A 13,539-nucleotide genomic window follows, 5' to 3' on the forward strand; every position below is an offset into this window, starting at 1 on the left:
TCAAATAACCGTCTTTTGACAATCTCTTTAGACAAAGTAAGACTAGAACTTTGCTTTTGCTTTAAAAACTGAAAGCATTGCAATTTGTGAACATTCGGCAAAATTACCCACTTGTGATGTTTGTTGACAACAAAGGATAAGAGTGTATTCTCAAAGGGGAAAAAATCCCATGTGGTGCTTTTGCACAGGGATTTTTTAATTTTCCCTTTGTTTTAATCATTCAATAACCGTATGATAGTAAGATGACTGAAATGGTACGAGATTTAGAGTCATAAATCAAAGATCTTTATCAGTAAGATTCACTTGAACAGAACTCGTCAACAGAACGACCATCTCCCCAGCTCAGAAGGGCTTTAAAGTGGTACTATATAATTGCAAACAGGTGTTAATCATGTTTAATGATTGACTATATTAGCAAGTCCTGTGTTATTAGGATTACTAGTAACAAAATGCTACAGATAGAGGTCAAATTAAATACGACTTCACAAAACGATGAATTATCATTCCTAGCAATAGTTTATAGTCTGAACCAAGTTGCTTGAAGCAAGATGGAACCTGGGGTATTTAAAGTGCCCTTCACCATCAACTAAATATTTTCACGAATTGAATAGTCGAATGCTAAAATATTTATATTGGTGATGAATCTTGGAGATATCCAGATATATTTTCTCAAAATGTTAATAAGTTTGATGTCATAGGAGGCATTGTTAAATTTACAAAACAATTCTGGAGCAGTAAAACATCCTGACGGTATAAATATCATTGGAGTATGCATGATAAGTGTCACATGGGAATTATTTAAGAGTTAAGCAAAATAGCTCATTTATAGCATGGTACTTCGTTCAAAAACTTGATGCCAAGACCTGCATTTACTACTGTGCTCTACTGTTTCTATAGCAACTTCAATCAATGGAGTAGAATCAATGGAGTTAAGAGCCATCGTTTATAGATTGCAGAGTGTTGGCAGTGAGATATCAAGCTGCTATCTATTGATAATTATTAAGCCAGAACCATGCTGCTGTTTGCTTTCCTTCTTGGAATTTGAGACACTACTGTGCATTTACACCCTCAATATCCTTACATGTCTTTTCTCTAATATACATATTTCTACAAATCTTGGAGCATTTTTCTTGTCACGTCTCAGTTTCCAATATATTTTTGAAGAAGAGCATCCCACTTGAGCTATTACTGCTATCAGAACTGTTTTCCCCAAGAGAAACCAAGGGCTTATCTGTGTTTGATATTTGTTTTGTAAGGTCTTCAAATTTCTTGACAAAATCAACACTGTTCTCATCCATGATTGCTTGGAGTGCCCTCTCTGCCTGTGAAGTCTTTAGAAAATGGAAAGTTTCATTGAGTGACTCCTTGATTCTAAACTGTTATCACAGACTTAAATGATTTCTTTTTTCAGGGTGGAGGGAGGGAGGTAGGGAGGGAGGGATTGATGAAAGATACAGTAGTCATAATGTGTAATTATTCTTTTTGCAACTTAAAACACTAGCCATCCAGCCTTCCCAATAGCAGGGCTTGAAATAATGGCTGGTAAGTCACCAGTCATGATGACCAGCCAAATTAGTTATAGCTCAGTCATACCACATTTGTGGCTCAATGTTACTGGTCAAAATGATAAGCAAGGCAAAGATTTTACTGGACAAGTTCCAATCCTGGGTGGACATTACAATATTTTAATCCCTGCTCACGTAATGCCATTGCTGCAAAAAGCCATTCAATGGGACAAGACACTGTAAGTGAGCCTTGCTTTGCAGTGGTTGTAATAAAGATAAAAGGCTAAATTGTGGTGCAATAAGTTGCAGCAGCTAGTACTCACCTCTAAGACTGATTTCGACCCAAACAAAGAATCTTGTGATGATGTATCTTTGCTGGAAAACATGGCTGCACCAGGAGTTTCAAACCCAAACTTGGATTCTTTCTCAGGCGACACTGCTGTAAACCAAAATATATAATAAATAGAGGATATTACATAACTACTTTGAGTACTGTATATATCAAGGCTTGAAATAGAAAAAGATATAGGCAGACACAGGGAGAGGGGACTTAAAGGAAATCAGTAAGCAACAGCTTGGTAAAATCATTTTCTTGCTATTTTATTTTCTATAGGTTGCTTCAAAATTTTAAGAAGTATTTTCCCACACTGTCAGTCAGTTAATTTGAGCCCCATATATTTACATCAAATGAAATGTAAGGCTTAAAACATTAGGCTGGACAAAGAACATCGGGCCAAAATTTTACACTTGTCAAGCAAAACACTACTGGTCAGTCCTCTTGACCAGTCACATTGACTTGTCACATGCCAATCAGTCTGATGTGGCTGGCTGGTCATCATTGAGTCATTGCACAGGCATTATTATTTTTTTAGCCCTGGATATGGCAAAAGGAATGGATTCTTTGTCTTAGTGTACTTACCAAGAAAGCTGCCTAGTGAAATATCTGGCACCTGCAAGAAAAAGAAAAAGTGTCCCAAACTACAAGTCAAATATAAAGAGGGAAGGAATCTAGATTGATATGCTCCTCTCCTTCAGTGTCAAAATTCATGAGAACAATCTTACACCTTGGTACAGGGATCGTTATATTTTTCCTATATCCCATCAACCCTGGGTTTTGATTGGCAGTGCTGCATTAATGATGGGGTTATTTCTTTTAGGAGGGTAGTACATTAACCTTTATAACAGTTACATAATGTGATGCTACTGTACACCTCATATTCATGATTTATGCAAGTAGTTATCACATGTTTTGTTGAGAAAAAAACTAAATTACACTGTACCTGGAGAAAAACCATTAAGGTATAGGACATTTGCATTATGGTGACATTTACCGAGATCTTTTGCACACTTTATTTTGTTCAACTATTCTCATGAGGAAATAAAAATTTGAAAAAAGAAAATTTGCAAAGCATTATGATAGTGGTAATAAAATGATGCCATGATGCAAACGGTCTATTAAAGGGAATAAGAACTCAACTAACAAACTCAACTCACAAACCAATGTTATCTTACCTCTCCATTAAGCCACTGTTGTTCAGGTGTTGGTGAAGAAATCATCGATAAAGGTGGTGATGTGAAAAGATTCCCAGAGCCATTGCTATTGAAACCATCACTGGAATTTTCTGGTCCTGTGTTGAAGAACAAGTTTGACGGTGCTGTAGTTGTGGTGACTGACATAATTGTCTCATTACTCGATGAACTAAGAATGTTGTGGAAAGATGGAGTAGAGAAGGAAAACGAAGAGGAACCAGCTATTGGTGAGTTCATGTTTTGTGTCGGCATATCAGATGGTTTATCAGTCTTCCCAGTAGTATCAGATGCAACTGACGTAACAGCACTATTTTGAGTGAAAGACTGAAAGCCAATAATGCTGGCAATGAGCTCCGATCCTGAATCATCGCTCATTGACACTACTGGATCAAGTTGGATTGTGCTCTGGACATTGTTGGTAGAGAAATCCATGACTGATTCCAGCCCAGAGGTACTGTTACTAGTATACTGCTGTAGTGAGTTGACAAGCTGATCAACGTCAGAATGTCTAACAAACTCACTTAATCCTGTATCAATTGTCTTTTGAGGAACAAGGTGTGTGTCCTGTGAAGTGACAGTAATACTGCCCAGGAGATTGTTAGTTACAGGTACATGCCCCAGATCCAAGGTCTCACTTGTTACTCCAGGTTGCTGTACACCTGTCTCAAGTACAGTAGTAATGATGGTTGAGGCTTCAGATGTAGTAATAGGTACAATGTTCGCTGAAGGTGATGATACAGGTGATGGTGAATGGGCCACAGTTGATGCAGGGCTAGCGGCTGGAGTTAGTTGAGCTGTAAACAAGACAAATAATCAGAACAGTTTGCATTAAATTACTCATGATATCAACAAAAACAGATCTCAAAAAGAAAATTGTGTCGTTCCAAAAAATACCCATACCTCTACTTTGAAAAAAATGGATAGGTTTCATAGTTACATAGTTGTCAAAAAAGAAATCAAAAACTTGTGGAAATGTTCATGGTATGGCACATAGCACAACAATCCTCTTTCCGTATGAAAATGTTTCGTACATACATTTTCTAAAACAACACAATACACGTACAGTACATGGTAATAAAGTTCCAATAAAAGTTTTAACAATCAAAAACTAGTGAAATAAACAGAGTTTTGAAGTCATACTGACTCCATTATCAAGGCTACAAGATTTAATTATGCTGCAAGTTGTTTGCTTATAACCTCGATAATGGAGTTGGGTATTCTCTTTCATACCTGGTTTTGGTGAGGATGCATTAGTTGTAATTCTGGAGCTGCCATCATTTACAAGAACCCCACCCGACATTGGCGAAGGAACAGAACCAATTGACTCTACTGGTTGTGGTATAAACGAGACAGCAACAGCACCTCTCGGCAAAGCATTCGCTGGCCTTGGTAACAAAGTTCTTTGAATCACTTTCTGTGGTGGATTGACAGGTAGCTGATTTTTCCTTGGTCTTTTCCGAGTATTTACAAAGCTAGTAGTTGGTTTTGAGTTCATAACAGTGCTTACTGTAGATACCCTTGTGTGATATATTCCTTGACGCAGAGCAGGGGGAGCAATCGAAGGCAGTATGAATGGAAGCTTGTTTGTCGTTTTTGAAGCATTCCTCATATTTCTTGTTGCATTGGAACTTGGTGCAGGCATTTCATTTGTCACGCCAGTAATGTCTACAATTCCTTGATTTTTGAAATTATGAAACTCATTTTTAGCCACTTCGACAAGTTTTTTCAAGGAATTATGACTATGTTTGGTGGCCAAAACCCTTCCTTCTTGGAAGGAATATTCTAATTTCAACTTTGCAGGTCTCTGCAACTTGCAATAGATATCACCAACAGTAATGTTGCCACAGCTTTCTGGGGTCCATTGCTTAGGTTTTGTTGAGTCTTCTGTCGAACCAGCAACAGAAGCGCTTGCACTTTCCTTTGCATTACTTTGCATTGAATTCAATTCCGAAAGTCTTGGTTCTTGAAGCTTTGAAGATTCAAGATTGACATCAACCTTATCTTCATTCTGCGTTTTATTTAGAGCATCAGCTTCATTTTCGACATTTATGGTGTCATTACTTGTGGTGTCTTCTACAATCTCGTTATCACAAGATATATTGTTTGTTTCTTCTTCTAATGTAAAGAAGCCAACAGGTATCATAATACAAATTGACAGGACTTCATTTGTTTTGGAAGTAGGTGATTTCACTGGCCATTTCTTCATAAGAAATTCCAGAATGATATGAAGAGGTTTCTTAGGTGATACTGTCGTCCTCAATCGAGGGTTTTTAGCTATGTGTTGAACTGCTAACCAAGTAGCATTATCACTTGGTAAGAATTCAACATTGATCTTTGAAGGAATAGGAGGTGGAGTAGCTTCAAAGTTGTCAGAAGATATAATCTTTTTCAGTGCACGGCAAGTTGGAGGTGTGATTTTTTTTGTACGTCCCTTATATCGTATGTATGTCTTTCCATCTGCTACTAACTCAAAGAGCTTTTTGCCATCTTTTTCTCCAAGTCCTATACCCTTTTTTCTCAGCTCTCCATAGCAGGTCAAGCCACCAAGCTCAAGCACTGTTCTTCGGTGTGGATCTGTTTCTGCATTTGGCTGCTTGTCTTTGGGGATATACTTGGAGATTTTATTTAGGGTTCGATAATAAAAATGCCTTACTTGATCCTTATTCTTAATGAGGTTCACAGGATCTCCACGTCTCTTATGTCTTGCTAACAAATGAGCTTGGATTTTATCAAAGTCTTTCCCATGTTCATGAAGTGCTTCAAAGAAAGCATTCTTGTCCTCAAGACCCCATGATTCCCACTGTCTCTTAACTTTTTTTCCTTTTTGTTGTTGTGGTGTAGTATGAATGGGCTGATGACCATCTAAGAGATAACAAGAATTATTAGCCAGTATTGATTATAGTGAAAAAAATTGTGCTATTATGGTGCTATGTAAGTATAACTGAAAAAGACTGTGGGTGACTGTGAAAAGGCATGGGGCTATCAAGTATGGAAATGACGGCATCTTTTGAACCAATCAGGGGGCAACATCACTGGTTATCCAATCAAAATGCTTGGTCACAATGCCATCACAGTCATAACCCAGCACATTTCAACATGAGTTTTTCACATTCATATGAAATCTGCTCTATGTGCGAGCATAAGGTTTTCCCATTTAAGACCATCATTCCCTTGAGTATTTTTCTTTGTTAACCCATAACGACATTTGAAATGAGACAATGACAGAAATGTCATTCAAACCAATAATCTTATTTCCAGTTGAACAACACCTGCTCTGAAACAGATAACATTATGCCCAGACTGTATAGAATCTATTCATTTCATTAACAGGATACTCTGATACCATCTTTATTGTATTTGGGAAAATGGGGGAAATTTAGAAATTGGAATAAGAAAAGTGAAAAAAGAGAAAAGAATAAATTGAAGTGAAAAATGTCAATAATTTTCTTGGTATATCCATAGATAGAGTCAGCATATACGATGGGAGTCTCTACAATTGCTATTTAGACATTTCTTAAGTTGGAAATAGTAAATTTGGGATGTAAACACAAACTTGTCTAGTTCCCAGACTTCATTTTAGTTTTCGAAATATTATCTATAAAAAGAGAAATACAGTCTTACAAATGAAAATAAATAATAAAAATGTAAGTTTTAATATATATTTTGATATGAAATTGTTAGCCATAGTGATAAGTAGGTATCGCTGTCTTGTATAAACCAAGAAATTATAAGCTTAATGGCTGCCAGCAAAAAGTCGTAAACACGATTGCAAAAGAATAACAAAAATAGCATTAATACCTTGATTTAAGGATGACTGAGGTGGAGAATTCGATTTTTTCTGTCTTTTTGGAGGTCTTGAGGTGCTTCTTTTAGAAACACGAATGTTAGTAGTGGATATTTCAGAGCGTTGATGTGAAGGTCCCTTTGTTTCCGCGTGTTCTTCATGTTGTCCGTTGACTTTCGCGTGTTTCTGGGATCTCGTTTCATGAATTACTTGAGGTTCCTTGCTCAAGATATCATCTGATGAATCAAAAATCCCTTGATCTTTTCTTTCTGAGGTATCATGGGTCGTTACTACGCTGGAACTCACTGTCATCCTGCAAAAATAAAACGAGACACATCAACAATGGCCGAAGTGAAGAACACGAGATGTAAACTTGATTGATCAAAACGGTTTCGATTGTTACTTGCTGTGTACGAACCAAAGACCTAGAAAACCTAGCTCTCTCTGAAGTATATACTAAAGAAAATATAATAAAGTCTTCATTCTGTGCTTTGCTATCTCTTCTGATGTAGAAAACTGTTATTCTAAGTAGGATCTTATTGTCGTATCTCAGCAAGACAAGCGAGAAGACCAAGCGACGTAGACGTTTGAAAGCCCTTCGTAAAACTCACTGCAAAACGTCAAACTACCTTTTTCTGGAGCCATAATTTCGACATCTGGTTTTCATGAGTTTTTCTGAGAGTTTCTCCGAAGTTGAGGTCTGAAGAACGCCACATTACAATCGTAAAGTACAAGAGTAGAGATCGCTTCGAAGCGAGTAGGTTGACAGAGTGGCAAATATAGAGCGAAAAGGATTTATAAGGAGGGGCCCAGTAAGGGAAACAGAAGAGGAATAGCTTGAGAAAAATCTTGAACATCAAGTCCCTTTAAACACTCAAAACTTTACTCTGACGAATAGGAATACAACGTTTTAGCCACAATATTGTTTAAAAACAATGAAGTTTGCACAACTTCATGAAATCTAGGTTTTATGGTTCCCATACCTTACACCCCTTGCAAGAAGGGGCATAGCTTATAGAATAAACATTTTTATATTTTGTTTAGCATTCTTCAAAACTTCTAAAACAGTGACACAAGATATACTGAGTACTTCACTTTGCTATATTCAATAAAGCTAGCATGATAGATAAATGCACTTTGAGATTTTAGTATGATCTTCAGTATAGCTGAAGCTAGAGAGGTTTATATGGGGGTATCCCAACTATTTATTTAACTGTAATCAACTTTCAAGGCGACACAAAAACCAGCAGTTCTGTGAGCCAAAAATGACAACATAAGAATCTAATGCACTTGATATTCAATAACTGAGCCACCTAGTATTCTATAGATTCGAAAGTGATTTCTGTCATAGTTTCAGAGTATGGTTTATGGACTGAACAATATGCATATCCATTGGACAACCAGCTTATGGGTTTACAGAGGCTTTGCTTCACAATCTTAAAATTTTGGGTTAAAATATTACTCCTTGGAAAAAGAAGACCATTCATTTAGGGACTATATGAGTTTGAATCTGAGTTAGCAAGTACATAGGCAGTGAATAAGCTTAAATATAATCATAAATTGTAGCACATTTTGGCTGTTGCATGTACTCACATTTCAGTTGAGACTCCCTCTGATGTGCGATGAAGTTATCAATCTAAGACGATCACAACTTCAAAACAAAGATCACCACCATAAGACACACCGAACTGCATTCAGGAATAACGGAGATTTATTCCAGCATCGTTAGAAGAAAATCAGTGCTCAAATGTAAACAAAATATCATGAAGTTCTGTTTGAGAATATTTGGTTTTGGCGCGAGCCTCTGATCGATGTTCGCGGGTAATAATCAATACAATAGAGTCACGTGATGCCACCCCGCCATAGGATTCATGGGTAAGACACAGGGAACCCAACGAAAATGGGAAACGCGAGGATGAAAATGAAAAAAAAAAATAAAAGATGAAAATAAAAGATAAATAAAGGTTACAATGAATAGGAAATAGATAGGAAAAATGAAAAAGAGTAAATAATAGTGTATTTGTTAAATCAACCCATTTCAAGGGATTTTGGAAATTTTCCTTTGAAAATAAATGTTAAAGTGCCTGCTCTTATTTTATTTTGAATAATCATATCTGCATCAAAATGAGGCTTATGCTGACCATTTACAAACCAGTACCCTTTAGCTACGTTAACATTTTTCTTTGTTTGCAAAAAAGGCATTTTGTACATCTACTTCGATTAACTTGACATAATGCGTGACATTGCGTGCGTTTGCTATGCTAACGAAGAACTCGGGCAAGGCAGTGACGATGTTTCTGTGTCCTAGAAAATTGATTTTCTTGTTTATTTGGATTAATGCATTGGGAATTATCTTCTTGAGCTCTGCTAAGACCGTAGAGGAATGGAAAACGAGGATAATCTATCAAATATTGACCGATCGTTTTGCTCCATCTGGGAGTTTACCTACGGTAAAATGTACGGACATGAGAGGCTGGTGTGGGGGGACCTTCAAAGGCATTCAAAATCATCTTGACTACATCACAGGGCTCGGCGCGAATGCCATCTGGATCTCCCCAATAGTGCTGAATACTGACAAAGGCTTTCATGGATACTGGGCGAAAAACATTTACGAAATCGAATCTCATTTTGGAACGAAGGAAGAGGTGAAGTCTTTGGTGAGAGCGTGTCATGAGCGTGACGTCTGGGTGATGGTTGACGTTGTTGCAAACCACATGGGGTACCCCCCTGGGACTAACTGGAACACACCTTGGAACTCAACATTGTTTGACAGATTCTACGAAAACTTGTATCCATTTAACCGATCAGAATACTACCATCCCAATCATCCTTGGATAAAATGGCCAGAAGAGTGTCATGATTTGAAGAAACTCCAAGAATACTGGCTGGCCAATCTTCCTGATTTGAATCAAAGTCACCCGTATGTAGAAAAGACACTTCTTCACTGGATTCAGTACCTCGTCAACGAGTATGACTTCGATGGATGCAGAGTTGACACAGTCATTCAAGTGCCAAAGCCTTTTTGGACCAAGTTCCAGAAAGCAGGAAAAGTATTCATGCTCGGAGAAGCCAACATTGGCCCTCCACCTTGTTGCGCTTTGAATTTCACCGCTAGCTTTCAAGGCCCTTTAAATTCAGTCCTTGATTTTCCTCTTTTTTGGACAAATCGGTACATTTTCCAGGAAAAGAAGCAAAACTTTTTGTCCCTAAGCAAGCATTTGAAAGACTCGGCAAAAGGATTTTTAGACAGGTAAATACAGTGTTGATTAAATGATAACTGTTTGACATGCCCTACATCATAGACCTGAAGGGGTAAAATGGGAACACTACACAGGGGCAGATCCAGGGAGGGGCAAAGGGGGTCGTTCACATCCTTCAGCCATATATTGGTTTTTTTGATAAAAGCAATAGATTTACAATAAAATGAGCCGTTACTTACAAGTCGAGCAAAATTTGGTTGAGCTCTCCCTGGATTCAACCCTGGAACTGGGATTTGCTTCTCTTATTTTTGTTGCAATGAAATAAGAATCTAGTTTACTTAAAATCAGTAATGCCAGTAGCAGGTATTCTTCCAAGATTTTCTATTGAAAATGAATTGCAATCTTTTTTCTATATTGTTATAATTTTAGTGTCCAAATTTTGGAGGTTATCCAAATTAATTTAATGGATTAATTTTCTGATTAATTTTTTCTTTAACAGTATTCTATTTTATAAATTTTCAGTTCTGTTCTTGGAGTTTTTATTGATAACCATGACCATGCAAGGTTCCTGAACATGAATCCAAGTTACGTTACCTTGAGAAACAACCTGGTCTACTTGGTTATGTCTCGTGGTATCCCACTACTTTACTATGGGACAGAGCAGGGCTTTAATGGTGGTGATGATCCCAATAACCGAGAATCATTGTGGCCATACATGAATACAAGCCATGTTTTGTACACATTTATCAAACACCTCATCAAAGTTCGCAAGGACCAAGGAAACGATTGGCTAAAGACTGATCAAATCGAAAGATATGTCACCCCCAATGTCTACTCCTTCTCCAGAGGCAAGCTCCTTATCATAATAACAACTGCTAACAGTACCACTACTGCTAAAATACAGTCCCATCAATATAAATCTGGCAAAAACTTGAAGAACTTGCTAAACCAGAAACAAATGTTTAAGGTATCATCCAATGGGGAGTTGGTTGCAAGATTGCAGGATGGTGAGCCCCTGGTACTTGCTGAAAGTGAAAGTACTAGTGGTGCAATGGCAGTTTCAGTGATGTTCTCTTTGCAGATTTACTCTGCTTTGCTTGTGTTTTTTGTTAAAAGAATCTTGTTGTGAGCCATCAAGTGAAGATGATGCAGAATGCTAAGTGCAGTAGACCAAATGTTTCACATCTTTCATATGGCTTCTCAGATGTGAGTGCTCAAATCTCGTGGTGCATCATGGGATACAACAGGTGGTAAAAAGTATTGGACATTTTATGTAGGATTCCTAGTGTATTAACAATGAACTAATCTTGAGCCTCGCTTGATGTGAATGTTAAAAATAAAAAACCATAGCGTTTGGATTTCCTGCTACAGTAAGTAAATAGTACATAGTCAAGAAAAGAATCATATATTAAAATTGAAACATTGTATTTCTGTTGATAAGTTTAGACTAACGAGTCTATTGAGAACAAGTTCAATTATACCTTGACTTGCCTTCATTCTGTCAGTCTTGCCAAAGCAAACCATCAATGGAAAGTAAAAAATGTATTCTCATACAAAGGTTTTAAAGTCCATTAACTTCATATATTCTAGTATAGACTAATAATAATATTGTTAAAGTATGGAAAGAAAAATAAAACCAAGCTTAAGGTTGAGTGTAAGACGTCATCATTTTCAATTAAAACACAACATTTTAAATTAGCAAATAAATATTCTTCAAATAATAATTTTACAGTTTAACACCAAGTGAAATATTCCTTGTCATCTATTTTTGGCAATATCGATAGTCTACCTATAGTTGATAGTTATTTAAAAAATAAGACAATAACTACTAGGTAATAGATATTAGATTTCTAGAGACTATGCAATGGTACCAAATAAAACACTACTGGTAGGGATTTGGCCAACATCCTTTAAACCAATCACAGTGCACACTATACAAGGCTAATAATAATGACAGGTCAATAGACAATGGACAATGCCTGGTCAAAACTGACACTGTCTTGTCTGGCCCAACGCCTCTTAGGCCAGTTGTCTTGACCAGTCACATGTTGATCAGTCATTGTTTCATCATTGAGTATCCGATATTTTTAGCATAAAGAAATGTTTGGACATAGCAAAGTCATAAGCATGATATGGTCACAGTCCTGGCACAGCGTGTTGGTATCCTGTGTTTTTATCAAGTATATGAAATTTTCCCTATCCTCATCAACTACTAACTACCAGACTCCCTTGCACACTTCAATTGTCTTATTTTTATCAAAAATTAAAAGGGAAAATACTAATTTGAAAATTTAAAAAGATTGATTTTCACAGTTAATTTGCTTCTCTTCTAGTGTGTGACTCATTTTAAAAGCTAAACTATTGAGATCTTTCCTGAAAAATAAATGGTTCATTTAAAAAACTGTACAGACAATCACTCAGGGCATTGAATGAGGGCCGTATATTAAATAACTCTTGTAAGTTAATATGTCTTATCCCTCTTGTAAATGAAGTCATCATCGTCATCATCATCCTAATGTTGAAATGGTCATGTCTTTGCAATTCATTTTGTATCAAGTTACGTTCTTCTTCTCTTTGGCAAATAACAAAAATACTGTGCTCTTCTTCTATTCCAATATATTGAATAAATTATTACAACACAATGTTACCATATAATTCCATGCAGTAACTTAGTAATCATCATCGTCATCATCATCATCATCGTCTTTATCACGTCTACCTCTGATAGATTTCTTTAAGACTGTTGTTCCAGTCTTGGGTTTATCTGGCGGCTGGCTCAGATCTCCAGCATAATTGATGACCTCAGCTCTAGCTAGTCTCCATTCCATCATATTAGTTGAAAACTCGTCATGTCCCCCAAGTTCATCAAACCCAACAATCCTGTCAACGAATTTGCCATCTTTTATCATGACAACTGTCGGCAACACCTTGATAGCCAACCTATCGCACAGAAACTTGCATTTTTCGACGTTAATTTTGACAAATTTTGTCTCCACGTGTTTGGGAGCCAAAAGGGCGAGGTGCTTGTCTACAATTTTACAACGAAAGGTTGAATCGCGGTAAAAATGACATACAACTCTTGGACTATCTTTGGTGTCTGGAAAAAAGTCTGGCTCGTTAGCTATCTCAGAATAAGTACCATGGCCTTTATGGAGCCATTCGCTCTTCAATTGGGCTTGTTTTTTTAGCGCTTGAAGTCGTCTTTCTCGTAGTTCATCCATGTCGTCGGATGTCATCTTTTCAAGCCTGTCAATCTCCGAGTCAACTTGCTCCTCAACTACCTTTGCTGCCTGCAGCACTGTATCTTGTATAGTTTGCTGGATATCCATGTTGATCCTTATTTTACTTTAAAATACTATTTTCAGTAAACAATATTCCAAATTAACCGATTTTAGAGAAGGTTAAGGGAGTCGAGTGAAGTTCTTTTTGTCTTTTCTAAAAATGGTGGTTGAGTTTTGAAAATCGTTACCAGGCGACCTCCTCATAAATTATTCATGAGAGGCCTGGGAACTAGCATGAC

At 37.0% G+C, this 13,539-nt stretch overlaps 3 protein-coding genes across 5 annotated transcripts; 1 reads left to right on the plus strand and 2 right to left on the minus strand.

The window, feature by feature from the left end:
* Positions 1 to 380: 380 nt before the first annotated feature.
* LOC116304305 (uncharacterized) lies at positions 381 to 8,627 on the minus strand. 3 transcript variants are annotated; one of them, XM_031714015.2, is made up of 7 exons: positions 8,413 to 8,627; positions 6,834 to 7,132; positions 4,266 to 5,897; positions 3,018 to 3,829; positions 2,425 to 2,455; positions 1,829 to 1,944; positions 381 to 1,331 (listed from the first exon to the last, which is right to left on the minus strand). In XM_031714015.2, coding segments are annotated over exons 1-7 (3,090 nt in total). In that variant the 5' UTR covers positions 8,415 to 8,627; the 3' UTR covers positions 381 to 1,133. The 3 variants fall into 3 exon arrangements, with proteins under 3 accessions (XP_031569875.2, XP_031569874.2, XP_031569873.2); XM_031714014.2 differs by lacking the exon at positions 8,413 to 8,627 and adding an exon at positions 7,449 to 7,592 and having other exon boundaries at positions 1,829 to 1,941; XM_031714013.2 differs by lacking the exon at positions 8,413 to 8,627 and adding an exon at positions 7,449 to 7,592.
* Positions 8,628 to 9,085: 458 nt separating this feature from the next.
* On the plus strand, positions 9,086 to 11,671 carry LOC116304352 (uncharacterized). Its single transcript, XM_031714078.2, has 2 exons — positions 9,086 to 10,069; positions 10,542 to 11,671. The coding sequence occupies exons 1-2, from the start codon at positions 9,111 to 9,113 to the stop codon at positions 11,146 to 11,148; spliced, it is 1,566 nt and encodes a 521-aa protein (XP_031569938.2). The 5' UTR covers positions 9,086 to 9,110; the 3' UTR covers positions 11,149 to 11,671.
* Positions 11,428 to 13,460, minus strand: LOC116304353 (thioredoxin domain-containing protein 9). The gene has a single exon (XM_031714079.2). The coding sequence runs from the start codon at positions 13,346 to 13,348 to the stop codon at positions 12,689 to 12,691; it is 660 nt and encodes a 219-aa protein (XP_031569939.2). The 5' UTR covers positions 13,349 to 13,460; the 3' UTR covers positions 11,428 to 12,688.
* Between the last annotated feature and the right edge of the window lie 79 nt (positions 13,461 to 13,539).

This window comes from Actinia tenebrosa, unplaced genomic scaffold (genome assembly GCF_029948245.1).
Source record: "Actinia tenebrosa isolate PJP-AT-01 unplaced genomic scaffold, QUT_ActTen_1.0 PGA_scaffold0__85_contigs__length_37466705, whole genome shotgun sequence".
Classification (NCBI taxonomy): Eukaryota; Metazoa; Cnidaria; class Anthozoa; order Actiniaria; family Actiniidae; genus Actinia; species Actinia tenebrosa.